The sequence below is a fragment of the Protopterus annectens genome, chromosome 3.part0, assembly GCF_019279795.1.
Source record: "Protopterus annectens isolate FY-2018-M chromosome 3.part0, PAN1.0, whole genome shotgun sequence".
Lineage (NCBI taxonomy): Eukaryota > Metazoa > Chordata > Ceratodontiformes > Protopteridae > Protopterus > Protopterus annectens.
In genome coordinates, this window is record NC_056731.1 from 1,959,193,013 (window position 1) to 1,959,211,846 (window position 18,834).

At 40.1% G+C, this 18,834-nt stretch overlaps 1 protein-coding gene across 1 annotated transcript in view; it reads left to right on the plus strand.

The window, feature by feature from the left end:
• CCDC13 (coiled-coil domain containing 13) overlaps nt 1-18,834 on the plus strand; it is a 977,767-nt gene that overhangs the window by 651,850 nt on the left and 307,083 nt on the right. The window contains exon 12 of the mRNA XM_044066042.1: nt 13,530-13,613. Within this exon, the coding sequence (XP_043921977.1) occupies nt 13,530-13,613 (84 nt within the window). The remainder of the gene's footprint in view (nt 1-13,529; nt 13,614-18,834) is intronic.

Consider the following 18,834-nt stretch of genomic DNA (forward strand, 5'->3'; position numbering starts at 1 on the left):
AGCATGAGAGCGAAATGCTGACTCTTCGCCAGAGTCATGGAGGTAATGAGGAAAGGCAGTAACTGGACCCCAGAAGCACAACAAGTCAGTAAATCTCTTCCGCAATTTAAAGAGGGGGATAATTTTGATAGTTTCATTCACGTTTGAAAAGGTATGCAAACAGTATAGTGTTGACCAAAGGCTCTGGGTACGGTTCCTGACCCCCTTACTCCATGGGAAAGCTGTAACTTGTATATAACAAATGCCTGACTCTGTTTTGATTATACTGCTGTAAAAAATGTCTTTTACGATGTTTTAAGAAAACACCTGAAATGTATAGGAAAAAGTTTTGTAAGCATAGACGCAAGGCAGATGAAAATGTATGTGAATATGTTGCTGAACTGAGCACTTATTTTCATAGCTGGGTGAGTGGATGTCAGGTTACCACTTCTGAAGGGCTGGCAGACCTTTTTATGAGGCAACAAGCCCTTAGCACTTTGCCTGAGGACATGAGGATCTGGTTAGCTGATAGACAATGTGCTACTTCAGATGAGTTGGGGAAGAAGTGAGACCTATACCTGGCAAGCAGGGCAGCCCTGCACAGGAAGGGGACCCCCAGTACTGCTCATGGGCCTAAAGGAACCCATGGTGGGCAGCAAAGACTGCCCCAACAGAACCTGCCAGTAACAGGGGAAGCCACTAGTCCAGGTACACATCCAGGGCCTCGGGTGAAATGTTTTGAATGCAACCAGTGGGGCCATGTGGCATACAGGTGTCCATGGAGGCAAGGTGGGGAACCAAAGGGGAGGGAGCCAGTAAGTGGGAAAGACAAAATGCCAATAGTAGGTTGTCTTGAGACAACAGGGGTATGGAACTACCATCCTGCAGATGTCCTGAGAGAGAAGGATTTGGATGAGGCAGTCCCATGTACTTATGCAGTTACACACAGTAAGGATAGGAGACAAGCATGTGGGTCTGGTAGCCTGGGGGAGACCCAGACAGACTGCATACTTGCAGCCAGGACTGGTGAGGTGGTCACTTCAGGGAGTGAGCTACACAGTAGCAGTGAGACTGAATGTAAGCCACAGCTGCTTGTGGGTACTGATGTTCCCTTGGACAGGGTAACTGCAAAGGTAGAGGTGAGTAGTAGTACGCAGGCTTCCAGTGAAGCACCACTGTCAGAGGATGCCAGACTTCCTGTGGAAGGGGAGCTGGGAAGGGTTACAAGGAGAAAGTTCAGACAGGCTCAGCTCTTAGACCCTACATTTCAAGGCCTGAGGCAAGTAGCTAGGGAGGCACCTGATTCTTAAGGGAAGGGGGAATCTGCATACTGGGACAAAGGGTTACTATACAGATAGTGGACCCTGAGGGAGGGCTAAAAGGTGAGAGAGTACAGCAGTTGCTAGTGCCTAGAGCCTACCATATGGCACTTCTAGTCATAGCCCATGATATTCCATTTGCAGGTCATATGGGCATAAAACATACAAAGAGGAGCATTATGCAAAACTTCTACTGGTCTGGAATTTCCAGAGATGTAACAGGGTACTGCAGGACCTGTGGGCAGTGCCAAAAGGTAGACAAGGCAGGAGACAAGGTGAGAGCTCCTTTGATGCCTTTGCCTGTGATTGAGGAGCCATTTCAGAGGGTAGCTATGAATATTGTGGGTCCTCTGAGTACCCCAAGTTCCACAGGGAAAAAGTATATCCTAGTGGTGGTGGATTATGCTACACCATACCCTGAGGCACTGGCTTTGTCCTCCATTGAGGCAGAGAAGGTGGCAAATACTTTGTTAGAAATTTTCAGCAGGGTAGGCTTCCCAAAGGAAATACTGACTGACCGAGGTCCCAATTTCATGTCAGACCTGCTGGCTTGTCTGTGGAAGTCCTGTGGGGTGAAGAACATGAAGACCACCCCTACCATCCCCAGACTAATGGTCTTGTTGAGAGGTCAAACTCTACAATCAAGTCCATGCTACGGGCATTTGCAGATCAGTTCAAGAGGGAATGGGACAAACATTTGCCCAATCTGTTTGCTTACAGAGAGGTTCCCCAGGAATCTACAGGTTTTTCAACCTTTGAGTTGCTGTATGGGCATAGGGTGAGGGGACCTCTAGATTTAATTCAAGATGAGTGGGAAGGTGAGTCTGAATCTCACAAGGAGTCTGTTGTGGCATACGTCCTAAACCTCAGGACAAGGCTCAGGGAACTTGGCCCAGGAGAACCTGGCAGAAGCCCAACAACAGAAAAAGGTGGGGTATGACAGTAATGCTCAAGCTAGAGAGTATGCTGTGGGGCAGCAGGTAATGGTTCTCATTCCTGTCAGACACAACAAGCTGCAAGCAGCCTGGGAGGGACCCTACAAGGTGGTAAGAAAGGTAAGTGATGTTAACTACATGATAAAAGTGTTAGCAGATGGCAGGGGCACAAATTGTACCATGTTAACATGATGAAACCTTACCATGATAGGGAGGCCCTTGTGCTGAGCATTTGCAATGGATTGCAGGAGGAGTCTGAGGGAGATCTGGGGACTGATCTCCTCAGTGAGGCTTGGGCTGACACCTCGGTGGAAGGGGTAGTAATGTCCCAGCAGCTATCGCCTACCCAGGTTCGAAAAATCCAGGCAGTGTTGCAGGAATTTAGGGACGTGTTCACTGGGAAACCAGGGAGCACCCACCTGGTGCAGCGCCAGGTGGGTGCAGGACCACAAAAGCCTATTAGGCAGGCCCCTTATAGGGTGCCTGACAGAGTCAAACAGACTCTGAGGGAAGAGGTACAGGAGATGTTGGAACTAGGGGTGAGTCAAGAGTCCAACAGTCCCTGGGCCTTGCCAGTGGTGTTTGTGTCAAAGAAGGATGACAGCACTAGGTTCTGTGTGGATTACAGAAAATTAAATAGTCACACAGAGTTGGGTGCTTACCCCATTCCTAGGACAGATGAGGCCCTAGAGCAGCTGGGTGGGGCTAAGTATCTTACAAACATTAATCTTATCAAGTGTTACTGGCAGGTGCCCTTGTCTCCCAGTGCTAGAGAAAAGTCAGCCTTTGTGACTCCTTTTGGCTTGTATGAGTTCACAAAGATGCCCTTTGGGATGAAGAATGCCCCAGCGACTTTCCAGAGGCTGGTGGATAATATCATAGCAGGAGCATGAAGGTTTGCCTTGCTTACCTAGTTGATATTGCCATCTACAGCCATTCCTGGCCAGAGCACCTTCAGCATGTCAGGGAGGTGCTGGGCAGACTACAGAGGGCAGGGTTGACCATTAAGCTGAGCAAATGTCAGGTGGGTATGGTAGAGGTCTCCTACCTAGGACATAGAGTGGGGAGTGGTAAGATAAGGCCAGAACCTGCCAAATTGGAAGCGATTTGGGCATGGCCTGCACCTATTACCAAAAAGCAGGGGAGGGCATTCTTAGGGACAGCAGGGTACTACAGAAAGTTCGTCCCCAGTTATAGTACCATAGCTGCTCTCCTCACAGACCTGACAAGGAAGAACAGGCCAGATAAGGTAGTGTGGACCCCAGATATGTGAGCAGGCATTTCAGAATCTTAAATAAGCTTTTGGAGGACCCCCTGTGTTAGCCAATCCAGATTACAGCAAATAATTTGTTGTACAGGTGGATGCTTCAAACCATGGGGTGGGGGGCTGTGTCTTCAGGGGGGAAGAGCACCCAGTGGTTTATCTCAGTCGTAGGCTCCAACTCAGGGAGGAATGCTACGCAGCTGTTGAAAACAAATGTCTAGCCGTAGTGTGGGCACTGCAAAAACTTCAACCTTTTCTGTATGGAAGAAAATTCATTGTAATGACAGATCACAGAACATGGTTAAACAGAGCCAGTCAGCAAAATGCCAAGTTGCTAAGATAAATCCTCGGGTTGCAAGCATATGGTATGTCAGTGCAGCATCACAGTGGGAGTAGCAATGCCAATGCAGATGGGCTCTCAAGACAGGGAATGGGGTGAGGTACACCCAGATAGACCTAACCCTCTCAAGCAGTGTTTCTCAAGGTTTACTTGAAAAAGTAGCTTGAGTTCTCCAGGGTGGAAGAGATGTGAAGATTAGAGGAAGATGGGCGAAGGCTGCCAGCCTAGTCAAATAGAATTTGATACATAATTCTATCATTTGTATATATAAATGTAAAATACAGGCTTGTGTTCTTAAATGAAAGAAAACACTGCAAAATGTGAACTTAATATTGTTACAACATTGCCATCTGCTGTAAGGAAAACTAAGACAAGCATTTCAAATGTTCTTTGAAGTTAAAATTATCTAAATAGTGGTGCCAAAGTGGCTGGCTGAACACATTCTTTCTATTGTCTTAACTTAAGGAATAATTGCTAGAGTGTACATGTGAAATGTTTTTTATTGTTGTAGTTTCCTGAGCAGGTGTTAGATTGCTAATAATGTAGCCGTTTTGCCTGGGAACTCCAGACTAAGTGTTCAAATGGTGTAATGTCTATACTGGGGAAACCTTTGTCAAAATGATGTAATCTGGGAGGGCCTACCAAAGATGTTTGTTAGTGAGTTTAAAAACTATTTTTCAGAGAGAGACTGTGAGCATTTTGATCTTGATATCCCACTTATCAGCGCTCCACCTGTTGTCTTATGTAAGTAGTGTCTTAGAAGTATGTTTTCTTGTAGTAATAGCTAGGCACTTAGAAGAACGTTAGACAAGTGTTTTTCTGTTATATCAGAACTTTCCTACTGTACTGTTTTAAGTTTCTGTGTGATCTCTGAGCTCTTAGATATTACTGTGGTGTAGTAGTATTGTCTTGTGTTTTAATTATTTATTATTAAATATTTTAAAATCCTTTACCTCTGGCTGGTTTGTGTAGAGATAAGTAAGCTCTAGAGTACATTGCATATTTATAGAGTTAATTGTAATAAGCCACTCTAATAAGCCTTAGACTGAATAGTCACATTACCAATTGGATAATAATATTGAGTAGAAACCAAACAAACACTAAAAAACTTTTAAATCCACGGGAAATGCCAAATGTTCGTGAAGCAACCATTTAATGAAACAAATAAAACAAGTAGACTGAAGCGCTTCTCCAAGCACTTTTTGTTCAAGTCATACAAGAAGTTCATCAGACACCATGAATTCAGTTAAAATTACTTAAATACTGTGCGTAATACATCAGCTGATAAATTAATTAAAAATTAAAGGAATATTGTGCTTATACCAGTACTTATATACTGATGTTACAATTATTTAGTTCTGAATAAAATACTATTATAATAATGCTCTGTCTCACAATAAGTCATACAAAAAGTTCAAATCTTCTTATTAAATTATTATAAATGTTAATAAATATTAAAACATTAAAACATATGAACCATTGTAATGTTGAAACACAGGACTTTTAAAATAAAGCATAGAAAAACATAAGAAATCATAAAAACATTTCTAACATACAGCAGCTACTGCAGCAACCCTTAGTACAATTCAATTCTTTTAGTTTTATTTCTATTTTCATGTTTGTGAACTTTGTATTTTTTACATATATATATATTTAGTTTATTTATATTCTTTGTTCATATGTATACGGATACTTATTTATATGGATGTGTATATGAATGAATATGTATGTAATAAAGATGTGTATATAGTAATAATATAATAATTATACTCTTACACATACTGTGTAAAGTGTTTATATATTTATTCATTTAATTATTCATTCATTTATTTGGTTTTATTATAAAGATATTAATAAATAAATTAAATTAATAAATAAATTAATAAACAGATTGTGGCCATCATGATTACATTAACGCTATATTATCTGTTCTTGTATTGTACTACTGGTTAGTTAATTACCTATAGAGGCTTTTAAGTTTTAATATAGCCATAATTGAACACATATCATTAAGGCCCGGCCAGGTGTATGCATTTAATCGGATCTGCCATAGTAGTTCTTGCTTTTCAAGTTCTATTTTAACAGGTCCCCCTCTTATATTATACACCAATTGGTCCAAAATCCAAAATTTAAATGCATGTGTAGGATGTTCTAAGGTGTGCTTTGCTAGTGCATTGTCTTGTTTACCTTTATTTATACTATAAGTGTGTTCATAAATTCTATCCCTTATTCTACGGATAGTTTTACCTACATAGAAACATGGACAAACCTGGCATGTAGCCAGGTATACCACCATTTTGGAATTACAGTTAAATCTGCCTTTACTTTTCAAGTCCAGGTTTTTAATGGGTAGTGTGTTGTTCACAAAAATGTATTTACAATATGGACAGGTTCCACATGTATACATACCCTTTTTATTGTTATTGAAGTTGTTATTATTACTATTTATACCTTCCAAGAGTTCTTTGAAATTCCTGTCTCTCCTAAATGTAAATTTTAGTTCTTCCCCTATTTTTTCCATTATTTCTTTACTCTCTTTTAGAATATTCCAATTTTTGGAAACAATACCTTTCAAAAAGTAGAAGTCGGAGTTAAAGGTCAATATAAAACTGTGTTCAAAAGTTGGACTTCTCTCAGTGGTCATTACTTCTGTGTGGGAATCCAGTCTTACACTCGTAGAGTCCTCAGGGGTATTTACTGTTAGGACTTGGATCTGTGCTTCTATATTACTTCTCACTATTGGTGTATAAATTCCCCTGTTTCTCTTTATTTGAACTTCATCTATCAGGTTGTCTAACATGGTGTTTGGGTAAGCTCTTCTCAGAAACATCTTCCTTAAATTATTACATTCCTCTTGGAAATCATCCTCTCTTGAAATCATTCTTGCTGCCCAAACTAGTTGTCCCTTAACAACTGACTTTTTTTGAAACATAGGGTGGGCGCTAGTAAAATGTAAGAAAGTGTTAGAGTAGGACGGTTTCCTATAAATTCGAGTCTCATACTTCTTTTCAGTATTATTTTTAGTCAAAAGTACATCTAAGAATGAGATTTGTTTCTCCTCGAAATTATATGTAAAATCAAGGAAGTCAGTGGTGTCATTCAAATATTTTACTAAACTCTCTGCCTGGCTTTGATTTCCCTTAATTAATATAAATATATCATCCAGGTACCGGGTGTAGTATAATTTGACAGTTAATGTGTTCCTTGTTGAATATATAGTATTTCTCCCAATAATTCATAACCAGATTGGCAAAACTTGATCCACAGGGTGACCCCATTGACACTCCACTTTTTTGGTGGAAAAAGTTGTTTTTGAAGGTAAAATAGTTATGGGCCAATACTATGCTTAATAACTCTTCAACTAGCACTAATTCTGATGAAGATGCTCCTTGTTCTTTAATATTCAAAATCACCCACTCAGTACCTACATCTTGTGGTATTGAGGTGTAGAGATCTTTTACATCAATTGTGAGCAAGTTGTTATCTTCATCAAACCTTATATTATTGATTCTTTCCAAGAAGGACCAAGAGTCTTTACTTATACAAGTTTCTCGATTTACATATTTCTGAAGAATCTTATCCACTACCTTAGCACATGCATAGGTTGCACTATTCCTGCCATCTACTATCGGTCTAAGGGGTGGATTACTCAAATCCTTGTGTATTTTCGGTACCCCAAATATATTTTATTCAGAACTAAATAATTGTAACATCAGTATATAAGTACTGGTATAAGCACAATATTCCTTTAATTTTTAATTAATTTATCAGCTGATGTATTACGCACAGTATTTAAGTAATTTTAACTGAATTCAAGGTGTCTGATGAAGTTCTTGGATAATAATATTGCACAGTAATAACTGGACACCATTTAACGGGTCTTTGGGTAGCTGATAAGTATTAGCTAATGGTGGCAGAAATGACTACCGTATAGTCTGGGTAAAGGGGCACAGCTGGAGAATCTGTGTCAGCCTTTCCCAGGAGTGCCTGTGAAGTTGTATAAATACTTATCTCAAAGTGTGTGTGGTGTGTCAGCTACCTGGGCAGGGACATGAAGCACTGGTGGGACAGAGAGGGTACTGAAGGTTAGCTTGCCAGCGAGGCTGAGATCTGGACCCTATAGCTGTGCCAGTGGGGAGTCTTATTGGGGACCTAGAGAGCAAGGGATCAACCGGCCCCAGACTGACTGTGATCTCTGTGCGCACTTAAGGGAAATTGTACTTTACTGTGGGTATTTGTTATCCTTTTCTCTTATAAGAGACACCCTCCCTGGTGTTAGTGGTGAGGTTTGAGGCTCCTTGATTGCTGGGCCAGGGCACAGTCATCACAGTGTGATCTGCATGTTGTCATTGCATCTATCAATTTCTCTTGCAGACCCTCTTTCTCAATATACCTGTTTCTGATTACATTACTGTGTGTTTGACTGCAGACCTCCATTTAATTGTCCGAGTAGGATGACATATTATTGCTTTCCCTTTCAGACTGCATGTGATGATGACCGTGGGTTTGATTCCCACTCTCAGTTGTATATTATCCCATCATTTGGTGTAGGTGTTTGCTTTTTTGAATATATCACCTGTAACACTGGAAGGAAAATATACATCTGAGCTGCATTTTCTCTTTTTATGTGTGCACTTGTCTCATACACACCAGTACTTTGTGTTTGACTTGCAGCTCTTAGTCTGATTGTCTAAGTAGTGTCTGCCAGAGGTCACTTTTGGATTTTTCATACTGATTGACTAAGTAGTTCAACATGCTAAAGCTATAACTTCTCTGTCACGTGACATGAAGGTTGTAGGTTTAATTTCCCAGTAGGTTAAATAATGTGGCATCACTGTGACTCTGGTTGGGCGTTTGTTGATTTTTTGAGTATAATACCTGTAATGTAACATATATGTGAAATACATTTTTTATCATCTGTACTTCTTTCTTCACCACCCTCTTTCTTGCAATTCTTTTTATTATATACATTTATTTATTAATTAATTGTTTTTAATTTTGTTTCTCTCCATTTATATCATCAAGAATTACACCCATTCCTCCAGAAAAGCCTGTCAGCCTAAACCAGTGTCAGCAATACCACTGCTACCACCACCCACAACATGTGTGTTTCAGTCAGATTCATGGGTATATCCCCAGTATCTAGATATATTTTCTTTGAGTCGGTACACCTTGGAGGTGGTACACATACAGACTGGGGATGTACAGGCAGAGCTTCCATGGCAGGGGGTGCAGGGTGTTGTCCCACTGCAAAAATTGTGTTATAGTTTGTCTTTAGTTTTTTGCTTTGTTCACAAGCATTTTTGTTAATGGGCAGTTGGCAGTGACTGCATGAGACTTAAGCAGATGGTATTCAAGATCATACAGTAGTTTATATTAATACACAACTGGACTCTTGGCAAGACATTACATGCAGACAAATCAGATTACTGCTGATGCTCTGAATAGTGCATCATTGCCAAATATTATTGGGAAGCTTGCCCCTGCTGTGGCCACTGGCTGTGATTACCTTAATGGAACTTGAAGGCTTTCACATCATTACATTCCTATTTGTCTGCTTTTGGATTTAGGTACTTCTGCAAGAATGTCAGCAGACAGGAATGGATTGTGTGTGTGTGTGTGTGTGTGTGTGTGTGTGTGTGTGTGTGTGTGTGTGTGTGTGTGTGTGTGTGTGTGTGTGAGTGCACACGCCTGTATAAAGTTCTATTAGAACTTAGACTTGTTCTTTGTATTAGGCTTCATTAATGGGGCAGACTTGTTTTTACTTCCTACATACAGACATCTGAAATATTATGTTGTTTACACCTTTGTAACAATTTCCCTTAATTCTTAGTGATTGCTAATTATTAAATGATGCTATAAAAAGAAGTTATGTCTTACCATAGCATTCCATCTGTGTTGTCGATCTTCACTAATCCTTGACTGTGAGCTCAGTTCCGAGCCTTGGAATGGACTCAACCATTATTTCAGCTTGTGCCTTCCAAAAACTCTCAAGCTCAACTCTATTCACAATGCCCCTCACCAAATTAACTCAGATCTTGTTTGTCATTTCGTAGTGCCAGATGTGTTCTATCCATGCTCTCGAGTTTTAATATTCTTCAAACTTTAAGTTAGTTTTTTTTCTTACTATCAATCTCTATCATTATTCTTTGGTTCTATCTTTACTACCTCACCCCTCTGGATATCCTTTAGCGTGTGCATGAGTATGTTTTCCTCTGGATATCCTTTAGGTATGAGTATGTTTTCCTCTCTTCCTTACTGTTAGGTAGTCTCAAGTGCCATTTTTGGTAATTTTTCCCCTTGTACCTTCGGGTAACATTTTTATACCATCGCTGGTAGCTTCCTACTTTTTCCTTAAAAAAAAAAAAGAAAAGAAAGAAATCTCTCCTTCTTACTTTTAGCCCATGTGTATGTGTGCATGTATTCGGGTATAAGGTGACCTTAGTTTTTAGATACGGCTGACAAATCCTCTAAAGGCACCTCTGGCTTTAAGAGGTACCAAAAGTGCGATTGAAAGATGCCAAACTCAGATGGATACACGCTTTGTGTGTATTGTCTTGGTGTGGTCCATCTGCAGGATGACTGTGCAATCTGTCATGGTTTCAGTTCCAGAACCTTGATCGAGCACAAGAATAAGTTAATTTTGAAAGACCTTCTTAAGTCTGAATTTGAAGAGGGAATATCTGATCCGAGAACAGAAGCCATCTCCTCCTTATCTTCAACTTCTTCTTACAAACCAAAAAAGAGGAGTCATTCGGTTCCAATGACTCCCTCAGAACCACCTTAGAAATTGGCCAAGTCTCCCACAATACCGACAGCTTCTTTGACACCAATGGGCCAAGATTTTCATCCCTCATTGCTGTCGGCACTGACCTCTTCGGTACCAGTATTGGTGCAGACAACTCTTTCTTCAGTGCCAACAGACCTCTCAGTGCCAAACAACCCTCGGGTAATAGTTTTACCACGTACAACCTACCCCCCTCCATAGATCCACTTGCAGACCATCCCCCCAGTTCTTTTTTGGAGAAACAGCCACCCAGGTCTCTATCAGCCTCCTCTATTCAGTCCACCAAGAATCTATCAGAGTCACTTATCATATGACTGGTGGACCAGCTCCTGACGGCGAGAGGATTACCTCCATCCATGGTTCCTAGCCTTGTTAGCTCTGGAACCTTGCCTTCTTCTACCATGATTCATATTCCTCCTTCAATGCCAGCTGAGCGATCGGAGTCCCTGGTGCCAACCTTCCTGGCGTCAACTGTTTCAGTGCCGGCCAGAGCACTTTCTCCAATACCAATAGTTACCCTAAGTTCTACTGGTTCCTTAGAACTGGAGACCTCCCTGGGTTGGGGTTTCATTGTCGATTCCATGGGGCAAGGTTCAACTTTGATTCTTTTGAAGCCTTACATGCCCCTCTGTGCATTGGCATATGTAAGCTCAGCCCTGGCTTCTATGTTGGGGGTGGCCTCCTTGGTGCAGGATGGGACCACGGTTCCAAAGGAGTCTATTTTGGTTCCGGGTTCCTGTTCCTCTCCAGAGGGGCCTGCCTTCCAGGCTATGGACAAGGCCTTACCCATTGCAGACAAACAGTCTATGCCTACCCTGTCAGACCATACAGCTAGTCCATCCCCTCGACCAGAGATTCCGCCAGTCTCTGCCCTTCAGGTTATGTCATCTTCAGAAACCTCTCCAGACCATCCCATCGAAGAAGTACATTCAAATAAAAAATGCAAGAGGAAGCAGGTGGACTCCCCTGATGAGTCCTTCACAGAAGATACTGATTTTGATGAAGGGAAAGGTTTGCTTAAGTCAACCCCTGAAGATGTTTCCTTTGAGGACATCCTAGAAATCCTTAAACAGAGGGGTGGCTGGGCTACCATTCAAGCTTCTTGAAAGGAATCATTATACCTAGAGGCTTTTCGTGCCCAGTTCTCTACCTCTTGGATTTCTCCACCCACTGACAATCTTATTAAGTTGATTGCTCAGCAGGCTTGGAAGATACCTGACACTATCGAACTGATCCCTAAGCGGCCTGATCACATTCTCTCTGCTTAAGTCTCATGCAGTCAGCGCCAACTGCCCCTTAACAAAAATGCCTGTGAACAAAGCAAAAAAACTACAGACAAAATATAACACAATTTTTGCAGTGGGACAACACCCTACACCCCCTGCCATAGGAGCTCTGGTAGTACATCCCCAGTCTGTATGTGTACCACTGCCAAGGTGTACCTACTCAGAAAAACTATATCTAGAGACTGGGGACATACACATGAGTCTGTTTGAACTTGAAGGAACAAACAGGCATTCAGCTGCAAGTGATAAGTACAAAAGCAACAGAAATGAGAGCAGCTCTAACAGAACTTGCTAATGTCTAGCAAAACTCTTGCTGTATAGTTGTGTGGCTTCCAATAGCAGTTTATAACAATGTCTCATTATCAGGTTTAACATTTGGCAACAGTGTAACATTATCAATAATAACATTAACAACTAATTTGCACTTGCATTGGGTATCTTGCTGAAAGTTCAAGCATGTAGCAATAAATGCAGACAAAAAGATAGAATTGTACTAGTACTGAAGATGCCAAAATCAGGAAATTACGAAACCATTCATGAATCCAAAAACTGTGTACAGATAAAGTCAAATTAATTTCCCCAGTAAATTACATTAATGAGATAATGCTATATCAGTCAGTGTTTCAGTAAAATATAGCACATTTTCGCAAGTAGCTGCAATAAACTGAGGCACTAAGTATGTAAAAGTATGTGAAGTTATGTTTATACGTATTTATTAATTAAATGTTTGAAAAAAAGACATTTTATTTCATTTAATTTTATTTTGAATTTGTTGACCAGAGTGGAGCACTGATGCAGACAGAAGTACAAAGGACAATATATACATATATAACGCGCACACACACACACACACACACACACACACACACACACACACACACACACACACACACACACACACACACACACACACACATCATTCCATAGATGCACAACAAATATACAGTCAATACAATGAATAACAACAACAGTAATTAGGCCAGGACAAAGTGTTATAATTAATATATCAGCAGTGAGAGCAGTTATACTAAATGTGAGATTTAGGACTGTGCTCTGTAGAAAAAGAATGAAAAAGAGGATGTGAAGTTATATGACTAGTGAGAGAACACTTGCACTGAACTTATGACTTAAGGTGAGCCTTTAGTTATGATCAGAATACAGGGTATGAGGAGTGATCTTTATGACAAGATAGAAGAGATTCCCATGGTTTCGGTCAATAGACAGAGAAGGTATGATCTGTACATTGAAGTCTGGTTTGCTGAGAGGTGGAGGCTATGAACTAAGGTTATGAGGTGGTCCTTTCCTGAACACTTTTGATGCAAGACAGGAGAAGGACTCATTATTAATGAGCTTGAATAGTTGTATGGCAAGTAAGAAATTATTACCCTATAAATAAAAAAATGTGGAAACTGTAAAATGTGAAAGAAGTATATTTTAAGTATTCTAATTAAACTTGGAAATAAAATACACATGTGCTTGGAATACAGTACTTATTTTATTATTGCTATAGGTTCTAATTTCTTAAATATAGGCTTTATATTGTTTTAATGCATAACAATTATAAGATGGTTATATACAGAAATTGCATTCATCTGTTTCTTTTTATTACTTTTATTTAGGACAGTTTTTAAGCTGGGTCACACCCTTGTGGAGTCTGCACGTAACATACCTACTTCACAAAATAATTCTGCTGCACCTGGGAGGTTTGTCACATCATATACTTCCTTTATTTTGAACTTTCTATGTGATTTGACATCTGAGGAAGATCTCTCTTTTAATGTATGTATGTATAAAATGGCCATAAATCATAAAGCAGTAACTGTCTGATAAGAGTTTTGAACATTGTAGTTAACAAAAGCAGGCTTCACGTAATTGCTTACTGAATTTCTGACTTTATTCTGAGCTGAAATATTCTTTCTTACCAGCCATTTCTGGTCCATTTCATGGCATTTCTTCTTTTCTAATGTTAATTGACTTTAAAAATACTTTTCTTGGTATTTTCTCCTTTTCTGATATTAAGCACATTTAAATACAAGTTTCTTAGCATTTTCTCCTTTTTTGGTATTAAGTACACAAATCATTGCATATCAGAGAATTAGACATTTTATTTATTTATTGATTGATTGATTGGATTGATTGATTTTCTGGATAAAATAAATAATGCTTCATTGTCCATGTCTTCACATAGCCTGCTTGGGCAATGTATCCAACTGTTTAGACTGCCCTGCTAGCTCCAGTTTTTGCTATGAGCAATATTTTATTCTGTCTCAAGTTTGGAACTGTCTTCTGACTTGATGCCTGCAGGCTAAGTCCAGCAACTCTGGCTTTTCCAATGCCAGAATCCTGAGACACATTGAAAGAGACTGTTAAATGAAACACTTTGACCTTTGACTCAGTTCTCCTTTCACACCCACAATTTGGAATAATGGCGATAGTATTGATACTACTGCATCCATCTGCTGTTCAGTCTTCCAAACCTCTATCCTTTCACTCATGAGCAAAACCTTAAGATACTGAAATTCCTGTATCTGATGTATGTGTTTCCTATTACCTGCAAGGAACATCTATTCTGGGAGAAAGTCATGGCCTCTGATTTAAAGATACTGATATTCATTCCATCTGCTTCACATGTAGCGTTAAACTGTTCCAATGCATGCTACAGAGGACTCTCACTCTAAACTAACAAGGCAAAACCATCTGTAAAAGTACAAAGCTGCAATCCACATATCTCTAAATTGAATCTATCTAAACCTTTGGTGTGCCATCATTTTCTGCCCATAAATACTACAAATAGTACGGAAGACAAAGCAAACACCTTTGGTGGAGTCCATGACCATCTTGAATGTTCTTCAACTTAACACATAATATTTACACCCCCATATACAAAGATGACATGGCATGCAGCAGCAGTAGTCATGGGAACCCATACTTCTACAGCATGCCCTTCAAATCATGTCAAGATATATAGTCACATGTTCTCTGGAAGTCCACAAAACATATGAAAACAGCAGTAGCGGCAGACTCCCACAAACCCTCCAGTATCTGTGCAAAGGCAAAGAGGTTTCTTTTTCTTTTTTTGCTTCTTTTTGGCTTCCCACAACTATCAGTGACCATCAGTTCCTGCCCTCATTCACTAGGTTTATTGGACCAGCCTTAGCTGCAGGATATTATAAATCCATGTCCAGGGCCAGTGAAGAGACTGAGGACACTGGTGCAGTGTCACATGGATGGGGGGAGAGTTTTTTCACTATTTTCCACCCCATTAATATGCCTTAGTCAGCATCCCCAAAGATGTGTTATCCAGTGGGTATCAACACTGAGCTGTCTCTACCTCCAGTGTAAAGATAGCATAGTATTCATAATCTCAGCCTATTCCCTACAGCAGGGTTGTGATAGAAAGGAAAATATTACATTCAGGTAGCAGTTACACAACCTACAAGATAAAGCAAGAAAAATGTGAGTTAGTGTTGAAAATGGGTGATCTGAATGCTCATCCCAGGGCAGACAGAACAGAATATGAGGACTGTCTGGGTCCATATAGATGGAACAACATGAATAAAGAAGGAAAGACCATTCTAGAATTCTGTCTGGTAAATGTTTTTATGGTGGCCAGCACATGGTTTAACAAGGGAGACAGAAGATCACACACAAGAGTAACCAATATGCAACTTAGGCCAATTTCCTCCTATTAAGGAAAGGGCATTGGGGTTGAATTAGAGATTGCAAAGTCATCCCAGGTGAAACAGCTGGCCCACAGCATGCCCACTAACAGTTGCAAGCAGTGGTCAGGGTAGGCTCTAAGGTCAACAGAGACTAGACAAAATACCTGGAAGTTGACTGGAGCAAAAACACAAGAGTTCAAGGAAACACTCAGGGTGCTAGCACTTCCAGAAGAAGAAATAGGTGACAGTGTCTCAAAACCACATGTGTGAGGACAATAGAAAATATATGCGTCTGAGTCAGGAATGGAAATAAGGTGCTTAAGGAAAGCTGGTGGTGGAATTCAGAATGTATTTATTTATTAGAGGTCCAGATGCCTTTATTTAGAAATCCAGGATGTTATCAAAAGAAAGAAGGAATGTAGGAATAACTGGGAGAGTCAAAAGATGGATCAGGCTAAGGAGGAATATGGGAGGGATAGGTTTATCTCTTTGAGGATATCACTGCTCTGGAACAGACTCACCATCCACATAAAACAAAACTTATCCCTTTCCATATTCAAGCATAACTTAGATCTATGGATAGGTAATAGAAGATTTACCCCAGGACTGCCCTTTGTACTACTGATGGACAGAGAAAGCTCCTAAATGCTTTATCCCATGCATTGGTCCCCTCAAATTATCTATAGTATGATCCCAGTTATTCTCACTATAGGCAATAAATAATTACTGAACATGTGATGGGTAAGACCAATCTACTACTAGACAGGATAGGTTAATTCAACCACCAAAAGGGAAACTGTCTAGGCTTAAAATCGCCTACAAGGGCAGCTAGCCTAGTACTTACCTATGAACCTATGGACCTGTCTAGTTAATACCAATCCCTCATCTTCTGAAAAGGATGGGAAAGCTTTTGATCGATGTGGGAAAAATGTATTCTTCTGCAACACGTAATTCTTAGAATTATGAACTGTCAAGATCATATGTTAAAGCTTATGCTTGCCTCTTTTGGGAACATGAGGAACATTATGGCATCTGTTTCCTTTTCTAAGAAAAAAATCATATTTGTGTAACTTGATTGCTTCTTTGTCTCAAGTGGTTATCCACTGTTTCAAATGTGCTTGCAATTCAGTTGATGCCACTCACAGGGCTGCTGCCACTGAAACTGCTATGAGGAGGTTTGCTTGATTTTGTGCTTGAAACGTTCCTGAGGATGTTAAAGCTGAAAGTTTGAATTCTTCCTTAGACAGAGAGTGAGTTTTTGGACCACCTGCTACAGAGGCCCTTAAAAAGTGTGATGAGAATTAAACTGATTCATGAAATTTCACAGATTATTTAGCCTTTCATCTCTATATTTTTTAAGGGGCTTAATGCTACCTGTACGATATTTTTCAAAAAGCAAAACAAAAAAAGAAAACACAGCAAGCTGCTGGTAATCAGACATTTAAAAGACAATTGCATGGAAATTCCAAAAAGAAACGAGGAAACCCCTGGAATAAAGGACAGTCTAACAAGTCTAAATGACTGTCTACAAGACTCCCTTCCTCTTTCCCATTCTGGCAAACATTTAATCCTTCCAGCAAGTCTAAACCTCCCTTTCTATCTTTGGCAACAAATAGTTTCAGAAAAATGGGTTCTGACAGTAATTCATCAAGATTACAGATGGCAGTGAGATTCTCTCCCTTCTTTCCAAGGGATTCCCTCTCATTCACCAGATTAACATCCTGTCATTCAGCACCTGCTGACTCAGAGGGTGATAGAACTGGTCCCGCCTCTTCATCTAGGAGGACAGCTTAATTCAAGAATGTTTCTGGTGCCAAAGAAAGAATATTCATGGAGACCTGTTCTGGATCTTTCCTTTCTAAACCAGTTTGTGATTAGTGCCCAATTTCAAAATGTTATTCCTTCACAACTTGTTGCCTCTCAGTCTTTATTTGAGTTTTCTGGTGACAGCAGCTTTAAAAGATAATTATTATCATGTTCCTATAGATTCTGACTTCAAATGTTTCTTAAGGTTTCTGTGTATGTATCATACTGTTAGTTCTCTGCATTACCCTTTGGTCTAACCAGTGCTCCAAGTTTTTTTGCAAGGTGTCTAGCTCCAGTGCTTGCTTACTGCAGACTGCAAGGTGTTGACATTTTTCCTTATTTAGATGAATTTGCATATCTTTGCGTAGTCTTTTTCAAAGTGTCAGGAATCTCTCGCTTGGGTGAGAGATATCAGACTGGGGTTCCAGGAAAACATACAAAATCTCGTTTAATTCCTTCTAACAGGATTGTTTTCCTGAAATGTCTCCTAGATACTTCAGTTCAAAGAGCTTTTCTTCCACAGGAAAAATTATACTCATATCTAGATCTTTTCCAGACTTTTTTCACTCAGACTACTGTCTCAGCCCTGTAGTTTTTTAGGATTCTAGGTCTCAAGACATGTATGATTTTCATGGCAAGACACCACCTGAGAAAAATTTAGTGGTATCTAAAATCTGTATGGTTCCCAACATCAGCATACCCTAGCATTCCAGATTCCAGTTTTTAGGGTTGTGAGAAGGAAAATGTTTTGGTGATGAGACCAGTCTTATCAGACTCAAGTCTCCTATTTTCCCTTCCAGCTCCAGCACAGTCTGTAACAAAATGTGCCTCAGATTTTGCTTGGGGAGCAGTATCTAGTAGATAAAACTAAGGGGTCTTTGGAACCAAAAAGACAGACCAAAACACATAAATGTAAAAGTGATGTTAGCACTTATGAACACTCTCAACTCTTTCACTCATCTGTGGTCCCCAGGACAGTCAGTCATAAGTGTTCACAGACATTACATTGATGCGGAACATAAGCTGGGGCCAGATATTACCCTCTGCACTGACTAGCCATTGTAGGCCAGGATATAGCATTTCAGCACAGTCTCATTCCACAAGCATCCTACATACCATATGAGCAATCCTATGTGGCAGACAAGTTGAACAAGACCAAGGAAAACCCTCACAAATGGAAATTGAATCAGAGAGCTTCCAGCAACTGGTCCAACTGTGAGGAACACCTCTTATACATCTTTTTGCCTCCAATCACAACAGTCAGATGCAAAATTTTACTACAGGACTTCAAGCAATAAGGACTGGAAAACAAATGTTTTTTTTTCTTTTCTTTTCCTTGGGCAGGAATGTTTCTGTATGCTTTTTCACACTTTCCACTAATAGCTAGGATCATTCTCAAGATTCAGAAGGACTGTCCAAAGATTATAGTGGTGACTCCCATCTGGCTCAGGCAACA